General features: G+C 40.0%; 1 protein-coding gene across 1 annotated transcript in view; it reads right to left on the reverse strand.

Annotated features, from left to right (window-relative positions):
- The window catches only part of LOC124776375, a 352,178-nt gene that overhangs the window by 156,998 nt on the left and 168,771 nt on the right, over nucleotides 1-26,409 (reverse strand). The window contains exons 7-9 of the mRNA XM_047251339.1: nucleotides 22,333-22,420; nucleotides 19,905-19,983; nucleotides 17,498-17,854 (exon numbers count right to left, since the gene is read on the reverse strand). Coding sequence (XP_047107295.1) covers nucleotides 17,498-17,854; nucleotides 19,905-19,983; nucleotides 22,333-22,420 — 524 coding nt within the window. The remainder of the gene's footprint in view (nucleotides 1-17,497; nucleotides 17,855-19,904; nucleotides 19,984-22,332; nucleotides 22,421-26,409) is intronic.

Here is a 26,409-nt window from a genome sequence, read left to right on the forward strand (position 1 = left end):
TCGAAGGTAGATGCTATTTTTCTTGACTTCCGGAAGGCGTTCGATACAGTTCCGCACTGTCGCCTGATAAACAAAGTAAGAGCCTACAGAATATCAGACCAGCTGTGTGGCTGGATTGAAGAGTTTTTAGCAAACAGAACACAGCATACTGTTATCAATGGAGAGACGTCTACAGACGTTAAAGTAACCTCTGGCGGGCCACAGGGGAGTGTTATGGGACCATTGCTTTTCACAATATATATAAATGACCTAGTAGATAGTGTCGGAAGTTCCATGCGGCTTTTCGCGGATGATGCTGTAGTATACAGAGAAGTTGCAGCATTAGAAAATTGTAGCGAAATGCAGGAAGATCTGCAGCGGATAGGCACTTGGTGCAGGGAGTGGTAACTGACCCTTAACATAGACAAATGTAATGTATTGCGAATACATAGAAAGAAGGATCCTTTACTGTATGATTATATGATAGCGGAACAAACACTGGTAGCAGTTACTTCCGTAAAATATCTGGGAGTATGCGTGCGGAACGATTTGAAGTGGAATGATCATATAAAATTAATTGTTGGTAAGGCGGGTACCAGGTTGAGATTCATTGGGAGAATGCTTAGAAAATGTAGTCCATCAACAAAGGAGGTGGCTTACAAAACACTCGTTCGACCTATACTTGAGTATTGCTCATCATTGTGGGATCCGTACCAGATCGGTCTGACGGAGGAGATAGAGAAGATCCAAAGAAGAGCGGCGCGTTTCGTCACAGGGTTATTTGGTAACCGTGATAGCGTTACGGAGATGTTTAATAAACTCAAGTGGCAGACTCTGCAAGAGAGGCGCTCTGCATCGCGGTGTAGCTTGCTCGCCAGGTTTTGAGAGGGTGCGTTTCTGGATGAGGTATCGAATATATTGCTTCCCCCTACTTATACCTACCGAGGAGATCACGAATGTAAAATTAGAGAGATTAGAGCGCGCACGGAGGCTTTCAGACAGTCGTTCTTCCCGCGAACCATACGCGACTGGAACAGGAGAGGGAGGTAATGCCAGTGGCACGTAAAGTGCCCTCCGCCACATACCGTTGGGTGGCTTGCGGAGTATAAATGTAGATGTAGATGTAGATGTATGTAAAGCTTAACTGCTAAGCTTAAAACTCGAACCAAACTACTGTAGCTGTATCGTCATTCATTCGACCTAAATTGTATTACAATGGACCAGCTTTGTTTCGATTTGGATGTGCGGCCTAAAACTCTTCTCTCCCTTGGAATTTCGAGTCTCGAATTTCAAGTGCGGCTTAGATTCGGGAAATTTTTTTTTCCTTGATTTCGAGTCTCATTTCGCAGGTGCGGCTTAGATTCGAGTGCGGCTTAGATTCGAGTAAATACGGTATATCGAGGTAGGTCAACTTTCGATAATTGAAAGAGAGAATGCAGACGACCGACTCTGCCCTGCCGCAAGTTTATTAGTTTTAGCAACTACTGGGACAACAAGGAAGAAACTATCACAGCAGCGCTTCAGTGACACTGGCGTAATGTGTTTGCTTCTGAAGTGAGGGCTAATTTGGGTCATGGTTACAGTCTCGCTGAAGGCCAGATTTTTCAGCTGTTTCATAACAGAACTGTAGGCAGTCAGATCCAAGAACAATAAATACATTATATGAAACGACATATTTGCATACTGTTTCAGTTTGACATAGGACAGCAGATGAGCGCAGAACGTTTCAAAGCCCAGAATGAGTACCGTATTTACTCGAATCTAAGCCGCACTCGAATCTAAGCTGCACATGAAAAATGAGACTCGAAATAAAGGGAAAAAAAAATCCCGAATCTAAGCCGCAAGTGAAATTTGAGACTCGAAATTCGAGGGGGGAGAGAAGTTTTAGGCTACACCTCCAAATCGAAACAAAGTTGGTCCATTGTAATACGAGACACAATTTAGGTCGAATGAATGACGATACAGCTACAGTAGTTTGATTTGAGTCGTAAGCGTAGTAGTTAAGCTTTACCAGGTAGCCGTTGCTGTGCGTCAGGCGCTCCGTCCGTATTTATACGGGTACCCTTCCTTTTTCACGTGCTTTGTCTGGTTTGAATCAATTGCTTATTTTGCTTCGATCTGATAAGTGCCGTTTTCATTGTTATAGGTGTTTACGTCACTCTAAGCTGAAAATGCATTACAGTACTGTGTCATGCATTGTTTGTTGCATTCTGATAGTGTGTGTTTACGGTCTGTCGCCGCTCGCGGCATGGCTTGCTTTTGTGCACGCTATCGCCGCTTTTTTTTAAAAAAAAAAAAAGAAGAGAGGAATCGTCTCATTAGCGAAACAATGGCAAGAGACTGCTATTTGTTGTTACTTACACTACTGCTTTCTTTGATAATGATTAACAAGAACCAAATAATAGACTGCATATGATACAAAATGTTCTGAACGAGAGTTAGGCGAAAATTTTTCTCCGTTTGAAAATCTTTGCCGCCGCTTCTTTAGTACATCAAATTCTGCACAGAAATTAGAGTCATCTTAGATTTAAAAATCTAGTCAGTTGCCGTCTTCATTTCTGACTGTATCACTATTAGACATAAGAATAATACGCATATAGACATGACACTATATGTATATTCTTCCACATTTGCTGTTGTCTCACTCTAGTTTCTTAGTTTATTAGGCAGACAGGATTTAAATGAGATAGCAGCAAACACGAAAGAATACATGGCCAAATGTTTACATTCGTATTCTTTCTTATGGTGAAGAGAATACTGCATGTGATTCACATTTCGTCAGGTTTGTATTAGCAACCATCTCTTCTCACAGGCACGAAAAAATTCAGAACGTAGACTTGGCCATATTGACAAACATCCCAAACAGTCTTGCCAGTCGGATTTTCGTAGTGCATTGAAATTCTGCTACATTCGAAGATGAACAATACGGAATTTGTACTTACTTCGTTGGATAATGTATTAAAATGCAGTGGTCTAAACTTGGGGCGGAGAAAAAAAAGCTCGTCTTTCACCTTTTTTTTTTAAATTATTTTACTGACGCAGAGGTTTTGGTGGCAGTATTTATCTTTGTGCCTACAAAGCATGCATGAGTACTGCTACATATATTCGACGGCAGAAGTTAGTTGTGGCGGCACCTACCAACATTTTTCAGAACTTCCACCTGCTTTGCACTCGATTGTAAGCCACAGCCGGTTTTTTGGATTACAAAAACCTGAAAAGAAGTGCGGCTTAGATTCGAGTAAATACGGTAATATCTTATTCATTCATGGTGTTATGGGCACACTCATGTTACAGTACTTCCTGTTTTATTAAAGTACACTTTCATCATAAGGTTACCGTGGCAAGTTGAATTTCAGTTCTGCTGCGACAGACGCGACCCTGAGAGGATTTCGTAGAGCACAACATCCTTATTGAGCCACCAGTTGCAAAATGTTATATTCACACTGCCGTTTGCTGAGCAGAAGTCTTTTCTCATGGCTCAGCAAATAGTTTCCTAACAGGAAGTTAAGATAAAGATGTCCTAACTAGACACTAGTAGCAGTACTGAAAAAGAATTCCCAATGAGCGAAATGGTGACATTTAAGCTAAAATGCAGTAATAGAGATCCCTTTGATTTTTGTTGCTTTCAGTTTGAGCCTGTTGTATTTCTACACCCAACTTCTGAATCTTATCTATTGAATACAAATGGTTTACTACAGTTAAATGGTTGTGGTTCATCACATATATCAGTTATCAAAACTTCCTGAATGTAGAAAATGAGTCACAACGGAACGAATGGCATTTCTTGAAACAGTAAAAACCTTTGGCCGATACGTTTTGCCCAAAAGCACTCGCTCCACACACAGTGCAAGTGTTCCGAGCTACCTTTCTGCCTTCATACCTTTGTTAAACCCGGAGCAAACAATTATGTTGCAAACGTTACACTTTTTCCCACTTGTGACTATTTTACAACTCTTGAACAACGCTCATAAGTTTGGAGCATGCAAAATCCAATACATAACTTTAAGAGAAAAGAACTTCAAATTAGAAAATAACATCTAATAAACGCAATCATAGCGCTGCATTCATATGGTTGTACGACGTTGGAAGAAGTTTGCAAACGGCATCCAGATGGTAGCTGGCTGCTGTGGGGTAGGGGAACTCCCAACCATAAACTTGGTTTCGAGACAGCCACGACCTAGGTGGCAAAATTTTTGTGGAGATTTCCAGTATTACAGATAGGTTAGAAAGTGACGGTAATTATTTCTGAGCTCCATCAGACAGACTGCTTTTGCAGACAACAGCAATGTGATAAAAAAAAGAAAGAAATTGGACTGGAGCAAATTCAATCTCATGACTTTGTGGCTATATTGTGCAATGTTTACCAGTAGACCGCAAACATCTACAGTCTTCCAGCCTCTTGAGGAAACGACAACACTTCCTCCAGACGTTCTACAGTGTTGCCAGATCATGCATATTGCTGGACTTGGAATTCTGAGGGGTGATCAACTTTGTTGCCAACCTTAAGTGAACAACTCAGACTTAGCCTCTGTAGCGGCCAGCTGGAGGTCAATTTTTTCGTCTAAGACCATACATAATTCACAAGAAGTAACAACACAATCACATTAAGCTGTCTACATGGAAACTGTAATTAGTATGTACCATCATATCTAAAGTAAATCCACACTGAATGAAATCACTGAATGTCATCAACTACTCAGATTAAGAATTAAGTCTGATTCCCCCCCCCCCCCCCCCCATTCATGCACGCACTGCAACAGATTCAGGCTGTTATAATAAGAATAATTGCTTCAAAACATTACTCAATTCATCTAGCGTGTTACACAAGTGTTTTACACTAAGGTGTGATTGGGCTATCAATGAACCAAACTGCTTCATCACCATGGCAGCATCAGTAGTGCACTTTCCAATAGATACTCAGTGCATTTAGGGACATGTGGATAGCATATACTTCGTGGATCTTATACAGATGCTGGTCAGTAATTTTTACCATTTAGCCTCCTTGACCTCACTTATTAGTTGTTGCATTAAATGATAAGGGGAAATGTTCCTACAGTGACACGTACGAGCAGTTGTTAATGATCCAGTTAATGGATCTACAAATTCCAGTTTTTAAGACGCAAGTGGAATAAAGAAGAAATATTTCAGCTTTCTAGTATAACTGTTAAAGGCAGGAACTATGGCAATAACACTCGAAAAGTTCTTTATTTAGACTCAAATGCTGTCTAATAGTACAGATACAGTACTTCGAGGCTGATTATTTTTGGATGGCAGTTCTCACTGAGAGCCAACATTGCTGCGGGAAGCAATGGCACTTACCTTAAGATACTGCAGCGTCTGTAACATCAACAGTTTATGTAATTCATAATTTTCAATTGTTTATGAGTAATAAAAGAAAAGAAAAGAAAAGAAAAGTACATTACCAGCATCCACACAGCACCTCATCACCCAACAGCAGTGTACAGTAAAATAGGAAAAGTGGGCAGTTTCAGATAACTTTGTGAGATAGAGCACATGAAACCAGCAAAAAAGAATTAGGCTGCTTTTCATAGGACGCGTGTCCTACACGAGACAATGGCACTCTAAAGAGAAGCTGCTTTCTGGCACTATAACACAATGATCAAGACCGAACATATGAATGCGAGTGAATGCCTCAGAATTACAGGAAAGGCTTAAATGAGAGAAGCTGAGAAGTGTGAGCACTACATCCTTCACAAAATAATCGGTCCTAGGATGTTAAATGGAGAGTAAAGACTTCGTGGAAAGGGAGAGTTAAACAGCGATAGTTAACAGTTGATGGGAGTCAACAGGATAATAATGACTAAAGTTCAGGATGAATGCAACCAGACTAATGAAGCGGATTTTTAATTTATTGGACAACAGTCTGTGATAAATGGTTCAAGAGCATTATATTGAATCAAGAGGACCGATCAGTATGTAGATCACTGATCAACAACTTTGAGGGCTGTCACAATGAGCAAAAGCAGAATAGCGGCTGAACACAAAAGGAAAGACAGACGACGACGTGTTCTCTAATGGCTCTAAGCAAGAAGGAAAAAGTGTTTTACCTACACTGTGTATACTTTGTCACTATTTATGTTTGTTTATGATTTCATAATGAATATGGACCTTTCTATACAGTTACGTAATCTTAAAATTATTGTAACTACCAAAACATTCTTAAACTGCTCAGCTGACAAAGTTCTAAGAATTTATATGTTCTCCACACATTACCTATTTTCATGAAGCCATAAGAAACTATGCCTGTGGATTGCCATTCGGTCTTATATTAGTAGACGCATTTTCTTGTTTCCTGTTCCAATACATGCATTTAGCCTTAAAAAGAAACATGTGTAATGTTTCCAGTATTACAGTCAGTCACAATGAGATAATTTATATGGCAGTTTCTTTTATCCATGAAGCAGGACCATAATGATCTGCCATTATTTAACAGTGAATTGAGGTGTAACATGCCAGTCATAAAATGAGATGTTTCATGTCCTTGATATCCATTGACCGATGAAAGATGTTTATGAGCTAAGGTAGTTAGTAAGGAGGAAGCACCCCACTTTCACGAGGATTTTTGACAGTTTGTGCGGACTGAAATTATACTGATTGTGTACTATTATCGATGTGGGCCATGGACAGGCACTTCTGTCTGCCGGGTGGAGCTGTTTGCTCCGTGGAGCCAGCCATGAGGGAAAGGCATGGAGCACACGTGACCTCCATGACACCAAAGAAATCATCATGGCTTGAAGGTTAGATTTTATTGCACTAGTGTTCTGAGTCTCAGATGAGATGGACGCATGATAACACTTAGATGTCAATGCAACACATGCATAGTCTATTCCTTAAGAGAAGTTCGAGCTGTACATTATAGGAAATACAATGAGTTCAACTTCTCCAACCACGGGAACAAGAAAATTCTTTTTCAGCATCTTTGGCGCAACAGATCGAAGCCCACAGGGGAGAAGCTATGCCATGGGTTCAATGGTACTGAATAACAGGACCCTTGCAGCATTGGTACTGTACAGCATCTGCAAGAAAAAGTAAGAAAAGCAAGAAGCCTAGCAAGATACCGAAGTTACAAATTGGCTACTGGACTGTTCACAGCCTAGTCCTAACACCCCCATTAGGGAAATAAAGACTAAGGAAACATCCCAGCAGACCTATCTGTACAATTACTATTTGCATAATGTTACACAATGACTCTTTTGACAAAATAAGTGCCTCCATGAACACATTCACTTTCCAACTACTAAAAATTAGTGATGATATGTTTTTGCTTTCTAAGCAAATTGATAACTACATTCCCGGTGATGACATTCTAATGATTCACCTTGCCCTCATCCTTGGGTGGTCCAAGCAATGATATCACGTACGCTCAATACAGAACAGTAAAGCACGCTTGGTGACCCAACTATTCATAACAGAGGTCAACTTTTGATACTAATAAAGCCCTCCAATGTGTTAAACAAGACCAGTGGTGTGTGCTGAAGATATGATAAACAGGTATGTAGGTTTCAAATTAAGTAAAGCTTGGAACCCAGCACACTATTAAGATCTTGTCCGTCAACTTATCTACCACAGCCTATTAACAATCAATGGATGTGTGTTTCATGGAATAGAAGCACGGATGTTATGAACAAGTGCACAACACCAATAAAACTTTAGGGTTTGACTGGAGTCCAGGCAGTGTGCAAAAAAGGGCACTTCCTGGAACCCCTGATAATGAAAATTAGGTCAATTGTTGACACATCATCCGTGAAAATAGTATCAATGATTTGCCCAAAAACTAAAAAACAGATTGCCAATTAAGTCGAGCAAACATCAGAAATCATATACCAAATTGATATGGTAAAATTGAGCAATGCAAGGTACTTTGAATCAGGAAGCAAAACAAAAATAGATATCACAAATTTAGAAACCTTAGGTCTCAAAGTGAAGAGACATTACAGTCACCTCTCCAACATTTTACGGTTAAAATAATAATTCTTACACAGAATTTAAAAGGTGTTGGTTTCTGGTTGGGTCATTACTTAAAATGGTGGGCATATAATTAGCTAAACAACTTGCCTTCTGAATATGATCAGTACAAGTCTGATAAACAATTATAGTGCCATCACATTCTGATGGGCCTTCGTGACAGAATGGGAAGCAATGGGTTTAAGTGCAGTGCTTTGTATGCAGAAAAGCTAGGAGTGTATAATTTTATGAAACAGTGCAAGAAGTTACTATAAAATGAAGTGTTAAGTCTGATCAATCCTGTGTGGAGTTGCTAGTCTCTCATTGGGCGCCTACCCAAATGGTAGACTGGGGAACGTTCACCAGATATGTTGGACACCGGGAAACAAAATACCCGGGGTGGACCAAAACTAGCAAAACAACAACTGCTGTGTCGCAGTTGGGAGTTGTGTCTCCAAAGCCTGACGGAAGAAAACCCTGATTAAAAATCACCCGTCCCCCGATAGGGGTTGGGTACAGGGTTGACAGACTGCTCTGTAAAAAACAATTGTTGCGAAACTTCTACAAAGTAAAGCTGGAAGGATGAAGGAAGATAGGCCTGGCATGGAAAAGGACAATGAGAATGGAATACAAGTAAATGGAGGAGGGAAAATAAGGAAGAAGATAAATATAAGGCGTAGATCAGACCTATAAATTGGTACTTGGAATGTGAGATCCCTATATTGCCCAGGAGCACTGAAAGTGGATCAAATAATGAATCTGAAACAAAGTATAATAGCACTACAAGAAATTAGATGGACAGGGAGTGGAGTTTTAGAAAAGAAAGAAGCAAATATATTCTACAGCTGCAGCAAATGAAATCATGAGTTGGGGACGAAAAGCATTTGGTAAAAAGGTTTAAACCCCAAGATTTTCAACACTCGGGATAAAGGGGGAATTCTGTAACTATTCCATAATTAATGCCCATGCACCAACAGAAGAATGTGAATAAGAAGAGAAAGAAGTATTTGTTGTATCCGTAATTGGAGAAACAACAAATAACAATTGGCGTGAGTTCCAAATTTCGTTTATTGCCAACAGTTCCACAATACTAACACAACTTGGTGCTTGATCAAGAGCAGCGACTGGGCTGCAGAGTCCAAGTCTGGTATGGTAAACAGTCGTAGCACAGTGTAGCGTCGTTCCTGGATGCGACGTCGACGTAGCAAGTAGGTAGCCCAACACAAAACTGCCAGGCTTGGTGGCGTATGCGGCTATATAGGGCGAGTGGCGGAGGAATATGCCCGCCGTAACCGAGTCCGCTTGTCATGTCCTGTTATGATTGGCAGCGTGGCCTCACGCAACTATGTCTCAGGAGGACACCAGCCGAGGTTGCCATGACAGTGCGGAGGCACTCAGTGTGTGAAGCCCGCGCCTGCACTGTACAGCTGTGGAGAGCTGCGCATAAGTGGGGCGTGCCGGCTGTTGGCTGTACGACGTAAAGACCGCGGCCACGCAGCTGCATGCGCCACGGTGTGGGCATTGACTATACCACAGCATTCTATGAATCTTTGGAAAGAGAATATGATGAGAGCCCAGGTCATGATATTAAAATAATAGTCGGAGACCTAAACACTCAGATGGGTAAAGAACAGCTTTGTAGACTGATAATTGGCCCCCACAGCAAATATTTAACAAGTAATGAGAATGGAACAAGATTATACTGTTCGCAGCATCTAGAAATATGGTAATAGGATCAACACTGTTCCCACATAAAGAAATACATAAGGGAACATGGACTAAACTAGATGGCAGGGGGCGAGGGGCAAGGGCGCAGCGAAAGGAGTTCGACCCAGGGCACAGAAATATAACAACTTTAGATTCAGTGGAAGTTAGAGAACAGTGTCAGGAGAAGATAACTTGGATTCTGGAAACTGTTGGAGAATACAACAACATCAAAGATCAGTGGGAAGAGATAAAAAAGATGGTGGAGACATCGGCAACAGATGTTCTTAGAATTGGGACAAGACAATTAAGACCACTATGGTTTGTGTTATATTGCTAGAGGAAGCCGAAATGCACGCTGTAAGCTCACGCAAACTGGCGTGAGGTCTGAAAACAGGATACGTAATGAATGCTATAAAGAAAAGTACGTAGCTGCTGGAATACTTAACTTTAATCCGTCATTTGTATACATCGTTCTTGATGAGACATGCTTCATACGATAACTATCAATTGCTATGGCGCCTTGCTAGGTCGTAGCCATTAACTTAGCTGAAGGCTATTCTAACGATCTTCTCTGCAAATAAGCGAGGCTTCATCAGTGTTGCATCGCTAGCTAAGTCGTCCGTACAACTGGGGCGAGTGCTAGTAAGTCTCTCGAGACCTGCCGCGTGGTGGCGCTCGGTCTGCGATCACCGACAGTCGCGACACGCGGGTCTGACATGCACTAATGGACCGCGGCCGATTTAAAGCTACCACCTAGCAAGTGTGGTGTCTGGCGGTGACACCACAGTTTGATACTGAATGCGAAATAGCAACTGAAGAAAAGAATGAAGCATATAGAAGGACACTGCACTCACACTGTATGAGGAGGATAGTAGAAGATTACAAAGAAAAAAAGGAGAATTGAAAAGAGGACTCACCAAAGAAAAGAGAGAATGGATGAAAGCAAGTGTCAAAGAAATGGAGCCCATGAGAAGCAAAAATGAAATAAGAAATTCTATAGAGAGGTGAATGTGGCACTGAAGCCTTTTGGTAGTAAAACAAGCTTAATAAAAGATGAGATAGGGATTATAATAAGTGAAGGGAAGGGAATATGCAAAAGATGGTGCAGACATTTTGTCTCCTCAACCCTAGAACAACTATACCAGGGAATCCAATAGAAACGAAAGGGGAAGAGGACCCAGACAACAACACTGCCCCACCAAATATAGAAGAAGTGAAAACTGCCATGAAGAAATTGAAAAACAACAAGGCGGCAGAGACAGATGGTATTCCAGCAAAACTGTTTAAGCAAAGAGGCAGAGAGCTGGTACGAAGCCTTCTAAAAATGGTCACCACAATATGGGAAGAGGAGAAAATGCCCCAACAATGAGAAGAGGGTATATAAGAAAGGAGATCAGATGGAGTGTGGCAATTACAGAGGGATCACACTACTTAATCTGGGATATAAAATATTCTCTAATATACTATTCGACATAATCCTCCCAATCATACAGAGGAAGATGGGGCCTTACCAATGCGGATTTCTCCCCGGGAAGTCAACTATAGATCAAATACTCATCTTAAAACAAATTCTGGAAAAAACAAACAAATATGGGGTTGGCACGCATCACCTCTTTATAGATTTCAAAGCAGCTTATGATAGCATAAATAGAGAGCAGTTATATCAAGCTCCAGATGAACTGACAATTTTGACAAAGTTGGTAAGACTGGTGAGAATGACAATGAGCGAAACACAAGGTAGTATAAGAATAGGAGGAATGATGTCCAATACATTGAGTATTAAAAAGAACGATCTTCTATAAGTCAGTGCAGATACTGGCCTACGCAGATGACACAGGTATAGTAGCAAGAATGCAAAAAGCAATGGAAGAGACATTTACAGCTCTCAAACAGGCTAGTAGGAACATGGGGTTAATTATTAATGAACAAAAAACAAAATACATGGCAGCCAGAAAGCAGAGAGAAAATATGGCAAATGCAATAACAATAGGCAATTATATGTTTGAGAGAATGGCTCTGAGCACTATGGGACTTTACATCTGAGGTCATCAGTCCCCGAGAACTTAGAACTACTATGTTTGAGAGAGATGAACATTTCAAGTACCTGGGCTCAACAGTTACCCATCTAAATGATACTTCCTATGAAATTAAGCAGAGATTAATGCTAGCCAATAGAGCCTATTTTGCCCTAACAAAACTTCTATCCTCAAGGCTCCTGACTCATACCACTAAATTAACTATCTATAAATCACTTATACGACCAGTGCTTGCATACGTCTCTGAAACCTGGACATTAACAACTAAAGATATCGAAATACTGGATGCATTTGAAAGAAAGGTACTTAGAATTATTGGCCCAACCTGTGAAAGAGGAAAATGGAGGAGGAGATACAACCATGAGATGTATAGCATATACAAAGACCAACCCAGCAGAAGGATAGTGAAATCATCCAGACTGAGGTGGGCGGGACATGTGGCTCGCATGAATGATACAGAAGTACCAAAAAGAATATTATAAGGAAAGCCAGCAGGGCACTGAGGACATGGTCGGCCAAGAGCCAGATGGGAGATTGGAGTAATCGAAGATCATAGGAATATGGGCTATAGAAACTGGAGAGTATTGGCAAAGGACTGAGAGAAATTGAAGGAAATTGTAGAAGAGGCCAAGGCTCATCATGAGCTGTAGAGCCAAGAAAGAAGAAGAAGAAGAAAGTCTGATCAATTTAATCTTTTTCCCTAACTTAAAACCACTCTTCTGCTCATTCCCCAAGAATCTCCTTTCCCTGAGATTATATTACTGATTGCAAAAGGATTGTGCATTCAGATGCAATGATTCCATGATTCCCACACAATCCTCTTTCGGTAGTGCATTTGCCACCTAATTACTAAGGGTTTCAACATGCTCAGTACCCTGCTGCTAGAAGGTTCACCTGACATATTGGAGAAGCTTCTCTGCTGTGTATATGTACTGTATAATCTGAAGACCACACAGCAAATTAAAAGAATGGGTAACAGTGCTTCCTTACATCTTCTGTTCGGAACTGTGAGGACTACATACCATTCTGCACCAAACACAATAAACACCCTTTGTTGGTGTATAATGAGGAGTTTCTCTGAGGTAGCAATAGAACTGTCAACTGAGAATCTCTTGTGTAGTTTATTGACACAGACTGTTAATGCAGATTATCTTCTCTGTGAATAATGGAGTTCGAACTTTGAGGCCATCTCTCTAAACCCTGAAGTGTAGATTACAATAGGCAAGTTGTTGTCATAAGGCTGGAGGAAGAATAGTACATTGACAATCATCAATGATTAATAAGTGCTTCAATAGGCCTTGTATCATGCTGGTTACCAGCGAAGGGGAAAGCAGGCTGATACGAATCAGCTAGTAAAAGTATGGTCATCTACAACAAGCAACAATAACTGTCTCATGAATTACTGAGAAACTTCAGTTCCCCGTAAATATTTGCTGTTTGGTCTTACTGTCAGTTATTTCAGGCAATGTGAATGTCCACAGTAGTTTACAGTGCCCAAGGTGTTTGTGTGGGAGGGGGGGGGGGGGGGGGGGCAATTATTTGATATTCTGCACACGAGAAGATAATAGAAAAACAATAACGACCAAAGCAAATAAGTTAATGATACTATCCTGATAGGAAGGGAGCAAGTAACTGAATCTTAAGATCAATTAAGCATATTGCACTGTCATATTTCTTGGGGATTAATAGTGCGTTCTAAGATCCATGGTTAGTAATACTTATGCAACCACATACCAGCTGGCAAAATAACAGAAATCACAAGTATCCACAAGTGGGAGGGGAATGTTACCAGAGGGAGCATATGCTCCCTCCTGGAATTTGGGCTACACAGGCTGTTCACGAGAAACTATGCCTTTCCTGTAGCATGGCAGTGGTTTTGGCATTTCTCTGTATTCAAGGTGGATATGACAATTTACGGAACTTACCAAAATACAGTCTCCAACTACTCTCCCCATTTCATTTAAAGTCCTGATCAAGCTCCAGAAAGGGACTATTTCAGCACTCTCTCACATGTATTGAGGCACCTATTCTGGGCATAAAATAAACATGGCTACAGTAAACCTGATATATATACTTCCCCAGTTCCCACAAGGATACTTCCTCCTTCTACTGCACAGCTTACTCACAACAGTAGTTTCAATTGTAGAAGACTCTAAAGAACACTATTTTGGTTTAACTTAAGTGTGTTCACCTGTACCTCATCAATGGACCAGAATGCGCCAACAGTAAAAAAAAAAAAAAAAAAAAAATCTACACTAGAAGAGCGGAAAAAGCATGAAAATCAAAATCAAAAAGATTCCTATTTACAGGGGATCTTCTCAAACACTTTGCAGGGTGCAACACAGCACAAAATGTAGTCAAGGAATGATGTCAGCAGTCCAGTTGGCATTGCTGCACAATAATTTGTCCAAGTTGAGGGAGAGGGAGGATAAAACACATTTTGTTTCAATCCTAGGCTGTTAAAGAGTCAATTGCAATGAAAAATTTACTGTGAGTGGTTTACTTAAAAAATGTAACTTGTGAAAACACATTTCATTAATCGATAATTATGCCACTCAATGTTTAAAAAATAGAAGACATGAAAATATGCTTTTTAAAATCAATTAAAATGATCAGATTTGAAGTAGTGTCATAAATTGAATGAGCATATTTAAATTTTATTTTGTGTTTCTTCATTTTGAGGCGTATGCAGTCTGTCCAAAAGAAATTCTGGAACATTCATAATTTCTTGCTAATGGTGTGTCGGAATGAAATATGGTTGACATCTTGCGCACACCTGTGTTTAATGTATACCTGCTGGGAGTTTCATTGTTGTATGTATGTTAGTTATTGTTCAATGGTGTATCGAGTAGAATGTTGCGTCGCACAGTGTGTGTATTTCAAGATAGAAGAGTTAAATGAGTGACTGCATTAAATTTTCTGCGAAACTCCAGAAAACCTGTACAGGCACACATCAAATTATGCAGGAAGCCTACGGTGATGAGTGCTTAAGCCGCACTCGGTGATACGCATGGTTCACACAATTTAAAAATGGCCGGATAGAATTTAAAGATGACCCTCATTCAGGATTGCCTTTGACATCCACCGGTGACGCTCATGTCAGGAACATCAATGAAACTGTGTGTGCCAATCGACAACTGACTGCCAGAGAGACTGCAGAAAAATGTAACATTTCATTGGATCATGTCATGAAATCCTGACACAGCATCTTGGAATACATCATGTTGCTGCCAAGTTCGTCCCATGGCTCATTAGTCAAGACCAGAAAGACCTTTACCTCACAATCTGCAATGAGCTTTTGGATCAGATAAATGAGAATGTTATGTTCCTTATGAGAATCATAAATGGTGATGTGACAGGGGTCTACAGTCATCATGTTGAGACCAAGGTTCGGTCCCAAAAAAAAAAGGTCTACAGTCATCATGTTGAGACCAAGGTTCGGTTAAAAAAAAAAACACAAGCTTGTCAAGTCTGGTCAAACGTCAATGCTATGCTGATAATATTCTTCAACTTGAGGGATTAGTTCATCATAAATTCATGCCACAGGGACAAACTATTAATCGATGGTACTATCAGAATTTGTTGCGATGCCTGCAAGAAAAGGTGAGAAGAAAACAGCCTGAAGAATGGCAAGACAATTCATGGCTCTTACATCACAATAATACACCAGCATATTGATTCCTGTTGGTGTGTGACTATTGCACAAAAACGAAATAATTGTGCTACGTCATCCTCTATATTCTCCAAACCTGGCCACTGTGGACGTTTTTTTGTTTGTTTCCAGAGTTGAAAAACCTGTTGACAAGACGAAGATTTGCAATGATAGACACAATAAAAGAAAATACGTAGATAGCACTTCATGCGATCCAGCAAGAGCAGTAACAAGACCGCTTCCAGAAGTGGAAACAGCATTGGGAGCGGTGTATCTGTTGTGGAGGAGAGCATTTTCAGACAAGGAGAGCCTTGCTGAAGCATGACAACACCTATACATAGTGTTCCAAAGCAATGGGTATTTAGGTTGCCATACTGAAAGTGCACAGCAGTGAAAATCAAGAATGTCTTAGAAAGAGATTTGTAGCGGGACTTTGAATTTCGCCGCACTACACTCGTCCCCTCAGATATACATTATACCGTCGCAGCTGTATGAGCGCTCGACGGCAGAGAAAATATTTATAAGAAAATGAAGGTACAAAAATGGTAACTCCTTTTGTTTTCTACACACTCTTGTCTCTTGAGAGCAGAAGCTTAACTTCACTTATTCACTAGTCTTGGTATGATTCATATGTAAAAACTTATTCGTTAGTCTTGGTCTGATTAAGACGTAAAAACTTATTGATGTGCAGACATATAGTATTGTGGAAGCTTGTAAGAAATTTGGAGGATGGAAGCAACCGTAAAATACATTGCATTCAATATCAAGATGGTTTTCATTCGTAGACATTAGTAATTCCTGGACGATGAAATTTACTGCAAGATTTTGGAGCAGTTATGACTTTTTCATGCAGAAATGAAGCAGGAGATAGTTGGAGAACAAGACCTGAATGCCGCACGAGAGAAGACATATTAACTTGGTAATGAATGAACTCTTATCTACGCCATTTCCCCCTGTTAATCACATTTTGTTGTTCTCTGTTCTCTTTCAAATAATTTTGTAGTGGAAACTGGTTTGACTTTTGCTCAGAAACGCCACAAGGACAATCCCAACAATAGCTTTTCCGAATCATGAAGTCTGATAGCTTTTCTGTAATACGAAGTCCGATTTGCATTTCATTCTTTCCCTTTTTCAAGGTCATTAACGATTTTAAAACCCCTTTTTTATTCACCATTTCTACCCACATTTTCCACCTTTTCTTTTCTTTTTCTTTTTTATTAACCATTACAGATTGATACAGAGACCAAGGAAGCAATGCTGAAAGTCACTTACCTACTTTAAGCTGACCCAATATCCGAAAATAACTGTAGATTCTTACAGAAACATGCAGTGTATTTCACCACCTTCAACTAAGGTAAAAAGTGTGTTTTATAATGTTAACGACAATCTAGATGCCCAAAAACCGAGCTCATATTGCATTCCATGTGAATGCACCAACTCATGTAGAACAGACTATTGGAACAGTTTAGGAGAAATGCAAAGAACCTCAGCAACACACTAAAAATAAAAAATAAATTTAAAAAAGATGAAAAGAAAAAAGAAGAAAAGAAAAAAGAAAAAAAGGAAGCAATTCAGCTGGTGCCTAGCACTGGCTCTAATCATGAAATGAAATACAATGAGAACAGTATCATGATGCAAATGCCAAGTTTCTGAGACAGCATAATTAAGAAGTCTATTGAAATAAAGATGTCAGAAGACCTAACAAACAGGGATGGAGATTTCAATGTACACAAGGCTTGAGGTTCACTATCAATTTAGCAAGATCTTGACCACATCCACCAGAGCTGGGAAATGCTGAGTGAATTTGCATTTCACAGAAAGTCAGTGTGGGAGAGAGAGAAAACCAGAAGGCATAGGGGGTGCTGGGAACCAAACTCTGCTACAAACAGTGGCATGAGACTAAAAGCACTTCCCAGTCTGCTTAGAGTCCAAGAAGCAAGTAAATGTACAACAAAACTAGCAGTACCTGAAGAAGACTATTTGGTCAGCCATTGAAATATTGCACATAAAATGGAAAACAACAACTTGTCAGGACACCTGGAAGTGAACTATTAATCAATCACACTGAGAAAACCTCAGAGATTATATTTCTGAAGATTTATTAATAACTACCAAAGTTGGACATTAGGGAAACATCTATTATTGTTCTCATATTTACCTGCTTTATCTGCCGTGTCATCTTGCTCCTCAACTTGAGTCTTTCCATCAGTCTTGCAAGAAAATGCTTCTTTATCCTCTATCCAGTAGGAATCACTCTTAGCAAAAGATTCTTTATTGTCCACAGTCTGCTTCAATGGTTTAGTTGCAACAGGCTTTTTTGAGTCAAAATTTACTAGATTTTGAAACAAAGTACGCGGAGTACATAAATTTTCCTCTTCGGACATTAGCTTTTGAATGCTGGAAACACTTATAACACTTATTGGCGAGCTTTCTGAAGTTATATCTTCTAACCTTTCTGATACTTTCAATTTTCTGTATGCCATTTCACTATCTGTCAAACTGCTATCTGAAGCATCTGAAAAAAAAATACATAAATGGTCTCATGAGACTTAGGCACTTGTAAAGTAGATCCCTCTAAAATCTTTCTACATTAACAGATAAAAATTTTTCAAAAATTTGATTAGTGAATTTCACTTTATGCAGTCGAATTTTGCTTCTCACAGGTGATGTTATCCACAAGAAAAGAACATGACCGCACTCACTTTAATGATTTTCTGTTAGTGTGTGTTCTTCGTGCAGTCAACACAGTCATTATAACAATGTGATTGGAGTTGCTTTCCAGTTGTGTAATTAAACAGAGCACGTAGATGTGCAAAGATCTTTTGCCCAAATTAGCATTTTGCAACCACGTGACAAGATGCAGAAACAGGAAACCTTGAAGCACACGATTAAGTTTATTTTGGAAAATAATATGGATATAACATAAGATCATTACTCAACCAATGAAAGAGAAATGGAGGTAGTGATGTTCGATACAAGTAGTTATAAACAAGTATTTGATACTATTGTTTCAATACCAAGTACTTTGAGAGTCAAATCATTTTTTCGATATTTTCTAGGCATTACAAGAGAAGTACTTGCATAGAATCAATTTTAAACACATATCTGAGTAGTGAGTGAGCGAGTGAGTGCTTGTGTCTATGGTATTGCCTTCCACCTGATAGTACTTTCCCCAGAACTCTGGATATGGGATCTTGCCCTATAACTCGTCCTTGCATCCCAAAATCTGGATTTAGTCTCTTCTATTACTAGAGATCAGAAATGATCCCTGTACCTCACTTAAGACTTGCCAGTGAGTCATTTGACATCATCTCCAAACTGGTCATCCATGTGCTCAGAGCTCTCTCTCTCTCTCTCTCTCTCTCTCTCTCTCTCTCTCTCTCACACACACACACACACACACACACACACACACACACACACACACACACACACACATTACTTGTCTTCACCAATTCCTTTCATCCTCCAGACCCTCTCTCCACTCATTCCAACCCATCAGCTTTGAACCTTTACAAAATTATACTACAAGCCCCTACGTATCGCTCACATGGGGATCATGGGACAAGATTTTTCTAATCACAGCACACACAGAGGATTTCAAACAACATTCTTCCTGCACTCCATATGTGGTGAATGGGACATGAAGAAACCTTAATAACTGGTACAAAGGGATATATCCACTGCCACATGGAGAAGAGCTGTTGATGTCTAAGGCTTTCTTTTTCCTTTTGTCAAATCTGTCCATGAAGAAAAGAGTGCACTAGCAACTAGGAAACACAAAAACCTACCAAAACTAGTATAAAATTGTACTGAGCAGCGAAACAAAACAGACGTGACAACTGATTAACAAAAAATTACACAACTGGCTCAAAGAAAGCTTGACCACCCAGGCTACCGAGCATGTGTGCTCAACTGTGTGCTCAACTCAATGGTTGCTTCACAGACCATGCCATCTGGATCCTTCCCATTAACACCAGGCTTCCAAGACTGTGCAGGTGGGTCCCTAGAACATATCTGTCATTCCCATAATGTCCCTGCTCTCAACTTTCATTAATCGCTGTCTTCCACCTGCCCTGTCACCTTCCCTGCTACCAGTCCAGCCTATTACATACATATTACCCTCCTAGTTCACCTGCATAGTCCTGCCTGATTTTCTGCAAGTCATCTCTTGATTTCCCCCCCAAGCACAGCTCTCCTGATGCTGCACGTAGTGGACAGCCATCCTCTCCTGACCACATCCCTGAACACAATCACAGGCAGCACAACAGCATCTTTCCCTCACCCACCCAACTATCCCTCCCTCTCTCTTCCCAGTGCCTCTTCTGTGCCCCACTATCCACTCCATCTGACATTGCCGGAGGTGATAGTGCCTCTGTGTGTGTGTGTGTGTGTGTGTGTGTGTAAGGACTATCACATTTCTCTTGGCATACAAGAGATGCAAAATCACATGTACAACCAGAGCCACATGAAACCAGGATTGGAGCATTAAATCATTAAGCATCTAATTTCAGTATAATTCATCTAGTACAAAAAACTACTAAACAAAATATGAAAGTACTGACCTTTGAGCGATGAACTATCTATAAGAGGCTGAGGCACTTGTTTTCCATCAGGACTTGTGACATCGATACCAAAGAATGGCTGAAAACAATTGCATTTTAGTGAGTTGACAAAATTTCGGTCACAAAAGAATGACTTGTTAAGATGCTCAAGGAAAATTAAACATCTGTGCGGTCAGCTTGAAGCTAATCAACAACAACAGAGATACTAACAGAAGATTTAAATGGTTGATAGAACTGTACCACCTCCGATAGTGAAAGCTTAAGTTCCTGCAACCATCAAGATAAAGAGATAGGGAGCAAACCATCAGTAACAGAATATTTCGGTCAGTATTCAGCTGCAATGGTTTAGGAAAACCTTGATCCAAATCAGAACAACTAGATGAGGATTTTAGCACTCCTTTTCACGAATATCAGCCCTGCATTTTAACCGTTGGGTCATATTGTTCACTGCTGTTCGTAAGAATTAAGAAGTAAAACACAAATTCATATCTAATTAATTCTGAGTTGTAAAGACTGCAATTTTTAATCTAAGTGTAATATTTTCGTAAGTTCCAATTTTTTCCCAACATTTGCACCATCATCAGATAGAAGGCCTGTGTTCACTAAAAAAGAGTTGCAGAAAAAAATCAATTCCACCTGAGGGTGGTGTAAGCATTAAAATACATTATGACTATAGCATCAGAAAAAAACAGCCTTTGGCATGATAGGGTTATCAGCTTATCAAACAAGAACTCTGCAACAGATTTTTTCATAAGACAGATCCGCAAATAAAATAAACTACTGGGTTCTAATCACATCTGTGAGCATACTTTCATCAACATCTCTCATATTTAAAAAAGAATGAAAAAACCAGCTTACATTCTCTTTTATACGCTTTAATATGTTTTAAGCAAAGATTAACTAACATGGCACCACAGTTCTATACAAAACACTGTATTTGAGAACATTCTGGTCCTCTGAGATCTATGTCATAAGACATAATGAGAATGTGTTCAGTTTCATTTATTTGTCAGTTGCCTGCACCACACCAATTATCACTCATCTGCAGTTACCATTTTATAATTAAATTTTCGATACAATTCCCAGCTCCGCAACAAACCCAATTTATTAATATACACACAGGATATGAGAAGGCTTTCAGAATACTAAAAAAAGTAGTTTTACTCTGCTAAATTTACAGATGTTATCACGTTCTTCAATACTATTTTCCTCTGTAGTTCATCTTCCATGAAACGTGTTAGTGTCTAGTAAGTTAAAAGATAAAATAGGAAAGACATATACTGTAGACTTAACATTTCTATCCTGCACTATGCTGCAAAGCAAATTCTTTAGGTGCACAACTCTTAACCTCTTTGTTCATCCCTATGAAATCCCCAAACCACCTTCCCTACCCTCTGGCTCCTACCCTTGTAACCGCTCCCGGTGTAAAACCTGTCCCATGCACCATCCCACCACCACCTACTCCAGTTCTGTAACCCGGAAGGTGTACACGATCAAAGGCAGAGCCACGTGTGAAACCACCCATGTGATTTACCAACTGACCTGCCTACACTGCGAAGCCTTCTATGTGGGAATGACCAGCAACAAACACTCCATTCGCATGATCAGACACAAGCAGACAATGTTTGTTGGTAATGAGGATCACTCTGTGGCTAAACATGCCTTGGTGCACAACCAGCACATCTTGGCACAGTGTTACACCGTCTGGGTTATCTGGATACTTCCCATTGATTCCAACCTATCAGAACTCCGGAGATGGGAACTTGCCCTTCAATATACCCTCTCTTCCCGTTACCCACCTGGCCTAAACCTCCGCTACTTTCAAATTTCAAGTTGCCGCCCCTCGTACGTCACCTGTCATTCAACATCATCTTTGCCTCTGTACTTCCGCCTCGAGTGACATCTCTGTCCAACCTCTTTGCATTTAGGTATGTCTGCTTGTGTCTGTATATGTGCAGATGGATGTGTGTGTGCGTGTGCGCGTGCGCGTGCAAGTGCACACGAATGTATACCGGTCCTTTTTTTCCCCCTCTAAGCTAAGTCTTTCTGCTCCCGGGATTGGAATGAATCCTTACCCTCTCCCTTAAAACCCACATCCTTTCGTCTTCCCCTCTCCTTCCCTCTTTCCTGATGAAGCAACCTTGGGTTGCAAAAGCTTGAAATTTGTGTGTGTATTTGTGTGTTTTTCATTGTCTATCAACATACCATCACTTTCTCGTTTGGTAAGTTAACAGCATCTTTGTTTTTTATATATGTTTTTTATATATATTTTCCCACGTGGAATGTTTCCCTAACGGCTCTAAGAATTCAAACCCAAAAGGAAACTAAAAGAAATTATGAATGATGTAACTGACACTTGGATTTTGATCTTCACCAATGATCATGAATGACATACTGAAATGTAAAGAGACTTAACCACAGAACTTACCCTCTTATTCAGATCATCATTTTTCAGGTGGAAAAATTCATCAACTGGTATTTTCTTTCTTCCAGCACCACACCCTAATATACTTGATCTGAAACATGACAACAAATTTTCCTATATCTTGATTAACATTGAAATTTCTACAAGTAACATACAGTGCAGCAAAAATTCAAAAGCAATTTTGATGTTTGAATAATGTAAATAAGGAGAAAGGGGTTTTGGGGACTAAAGAGGGAGGGAGACTGAAGGGGGGGGAGTGAGAGGGGGGGAGAGAGAGGGGGGGGAGAGAGAGAGAGAGAGAGAGAGAGAGAGAGAGAGAGAGAGAGAGAGAGAGAGAGAGAGAGAGAGAGAGAGAGCGCAGGCTGAGGGAACAGAGGACGGGAGGATAGGGGGTAAAGGAATGCTGGAAAGAGAAGATTTGATAGGACAGGAAACCCAAAGAAATGTGTCCCCACACATGAACAGATTAAAATTCAAGTGATCAGCTGTCAAATTTTTCCACAGAAATGTAAGGTTTCAAAGCAGTTCTAATAAGCAGTGAGAGCTCATGATCAGGATGTATAAGCGGACAAGGAAAAAAAATGGCCGGATTTTTCCCGGTTAAAAATACACTTTCTCCTGGCTGAAAATACACTTTTTCCATGTTAAGTGACAGTATACTTGTCCCTGGAACTGTAAAACTTATCAATCCATCGGATCATTATGCTTTTATACACCGGTGTAGAATTTCATAGCACTTTACAAAACGAAACTTGGGGGGAAAAACACGTTTTTGGAAGGATCTGTGGATGTGCAGCAACAGGATACTGGATATTTTCTTATTACGAAAGTATAAATTCGAATTCGACCAAACGCCGCATGTTACTTTCCGAAGTACTGAAATCGATATTGCGATGCAGTTTTGTAAGCCAGTCATGGCCCATGTAACGTGATCTCGTTAGCCGATGACAGCAAATATTCAGAGCATAAGACACGTGATGTAGTCAGTCAATAGCAACATCACTGTTAAGTAGCGCGAACACACAAACAGGAAAAGTTAATGGTTTAAATTAATACAAATGGTGTTGCTACAAGAAATAATAAGCTGCAAGATAATCTAAGCTTTCACATATAATGTTTATCTTTTATGCGCATGTTACACTTTAAGATACATCACACAAATGTGCCAGTAAAATTTTTAATAAGGACATAAATGTCTGATCATCTGGTCTTGAAATTCTTCTAATGGTCATCCTCAAAGACGACGTTACAAATAGGTTTGTGTAAGCAGTGGCCAGAGAGCACCAGGTAACAGGTGTCACCGCCCTTGCGCAGCTACGATGACGCAGGAAGTCCATATGTTCGTACATTTAAATATTAAAAGAGCTTACATTATGTCATAAAAGAAACAAGACATCAGAGGACACTCCAAGAACATCGGAATTTCGTGAACCATACTAATATGCATCATTCGCCTCAAAGTGCACATTCATATGTCCAGATTTGGATACAAATTTTCTTGGAGTACCGGTACTGTATTATCTCGTGTTTGGTTCTTTATTATAGTATAATGCCATATGTACTAGAAGATGAAAATGTGCACTTGAAATTCAGTGAACAGTTATAACTAGCCAATAGTGTGGAATTGATCACTTCATTTCAAATAACTGGACTGCCTCAGCAGAAAAGATTAATAAAAGCCAAATTTCTTTAGCAAACCGACAAAAAAAACTTCATTGTTCTGCAAGGCGATTAATGCTTGTCTGTCAGAATAGTGGAAATAAAATAAAATCTGAAACTAATAACTTATTTTAGCCTTCCTTAATCATGTGAATGTATTTTAATTCACTTGATAGCTCCTTGCCACAGAAATCCGTTTCGTTTTCATTTGATGAGAGAGCAATAAACGAAGAGGAAACAGCAAAATCACTAAATGTAAACACAGGTCATGTGGAGACCACCCACCTCACCACAACTCAGACTGCCATGTGTATCAGTCCTGGATATACAATACTTCCGAACTGGGGCAATACTAAATGGTGGTGCCGTAAATAAAAATAGTACCAATAGTGCGGTTTCTCAAGATGATTATGTGTATTTTGTCACTGTCTGCTAGATAAAACGAAATAGGCCACTAATATTGCAGCAATTGTAATATTCACCAAATAAACAAGACTCTTTAGGGAAAAAAATGGTCATTTTTTTGATACGACAGAATATAATTCACGAAGTACCAATATCAAATGCCTATTAGGATTGTTGTTGTTGTTGTTGTTGTTGTCTTCAGTCCTGAGACTGGTTTGATGCAGCTCTCCATGGTACTCTATCCTGTGCAAGCTGCTTCGTCTCCCAGTACCTACTGCAACCTGCATCCTTCTGAATCTGCTTAGTGTATTCATCTCTTGTTCTCCCCCTATGGTTTTTACCCTCCATGCTGCCCTCCAATACTAAATTGGTGATCCCATGATGCCTCTGAACATGTCCTACCAACCGATCCCTTCTTCTAGTCAAGTTGTGCCACAAAACCTGTTCTCCCCAATTCTATTCACTAGCTCCTCATTATTTATGTGATCTACAGGTCTAATTTTCAGCATTCTTCTGTAGCACCACATTTTGAAAGCTTCTATTCTCTTCTTGTCCAAACTATCTATTAGGACTACTACAAGCAAAAAGCTTTATGTTCGGAAATAGATTCACATTTCAGTTATATGATCCAGCTTCTCAAGCACGAGATTGAAAAGTAGTAGTGCGAAATTTTTATATAAATTTGGAATCGTCATATCCTTCCATAATTTGTCTGATGTCCCCATTTCTTCTACTTCCTCATCCTAACAATCTTGTCCTCACTAATTCTGTAACTATTCCTGCCAATGCCAAAACTTATTCGTTGGTTAAATTCGCTAACCCTGCCACAATCAGTTAAATTCGCTAACCCTGCCACAATCACCGGTTTAGTTATCCCGCATTTATTCTCTGGTTAGGCATTATTACGTGGTTTGCACAACGCATTTTCTACACTTCTCCAAGAATAGATCTTGAGCACCTGCTTGTCGGGGACTGTGAAACTGGTCCTTACTAGTGTAGCGGTCGGGCCAAAAACTTTGTCAAAATTTCAGTTTCTTGGATACACCAAGAAGATAACACGTAATCTTCCTATTAGTCACTTATTTCCACTCTGGCAGTCTGAATCTTTGGCTTTTGCTAGTAATTATAAAAAGGCTGATCATTCGCAAACCCAGTCAGCCTCATAAACACACAGCAACTGGCATTTCTAGATGCGACGGGGATTCCCCAGGCAGAGACGTCACATACCTCATACATCCCAAAATTAGCATATGATTCATGGACACCAACTTAGAACGTGTTCAAAAATGTTCAAAAACCAAGAGGGATGCGTTTCAAAATCATATGAATAATCAATAGACCTACTTGCGCTGGATGCTAGGCACTTTGTGAAACAAGGTTTTTCCCACAAGAATATGAATTTGCCCCCACCCCCCCACCCCCCTACGAAATTGCCACCTGGGGCAGATACCCCATTTTGCCCCCACCCCTAGATCCAGGCCTGTTGTGCATGTGTGAACCTGGCAGCTTGGGCGCTGTAGTAAAAATTTTCTGCGTAGCATCTGGCTGCTTCGTGCTTATACAGCTAACAGCCAAACTTCTGTGGCCAAAAGTGGGTGAAGGTACTACTCATATGCGACTCAACTGCGCACGCGCAAGAGCCTGCTCGTAACTGTTCAAATGGAGCTAATGTAAACAGTTGTGACAGCACGCTCATCGGAGGCAATTTGTTGTTCTTAAGCATTGCGTAGTCTTCCTAAGGCCTTTGAAACATTTTGCTGTTGGCAGTTGTATGTATGAGTACTGTGTTTTGTTGTATATGGCGGATTTCCTTTGAAACTTAAGTTTTATTTTCGTTCACACCAGTCAGAATTATAAAGTTCTAACTGAAAACTATAACAATGAAAAATTCCCGTGATTTTCCCAGTTTTCTCTCAGATGAAAAAATTCCCGGGATTTCCCCGGATCTCTCAGGTCATGTACACCCTGATAACACATACAGAAAAGAAGTTAAAATTCAAAACTGACAGAAGGGAA

Source organism: Schistocerca piceifrons, chromosome 2 (genome assembly GCF_021461385.2).
Source record: "Schistocerca piceifrons isolate TAMUIC-IGC-003096 chromosome 2, iqSchPice1.1, whole genome shotgun sequence".
NCBI classification, from domain to species: domain Eukaryota; kingdom Metazoa; phylum Arthropoda; class Insecta; order Orthoptera; family Acrididae; genus Schistocerca; species Schistocerca piceifrons.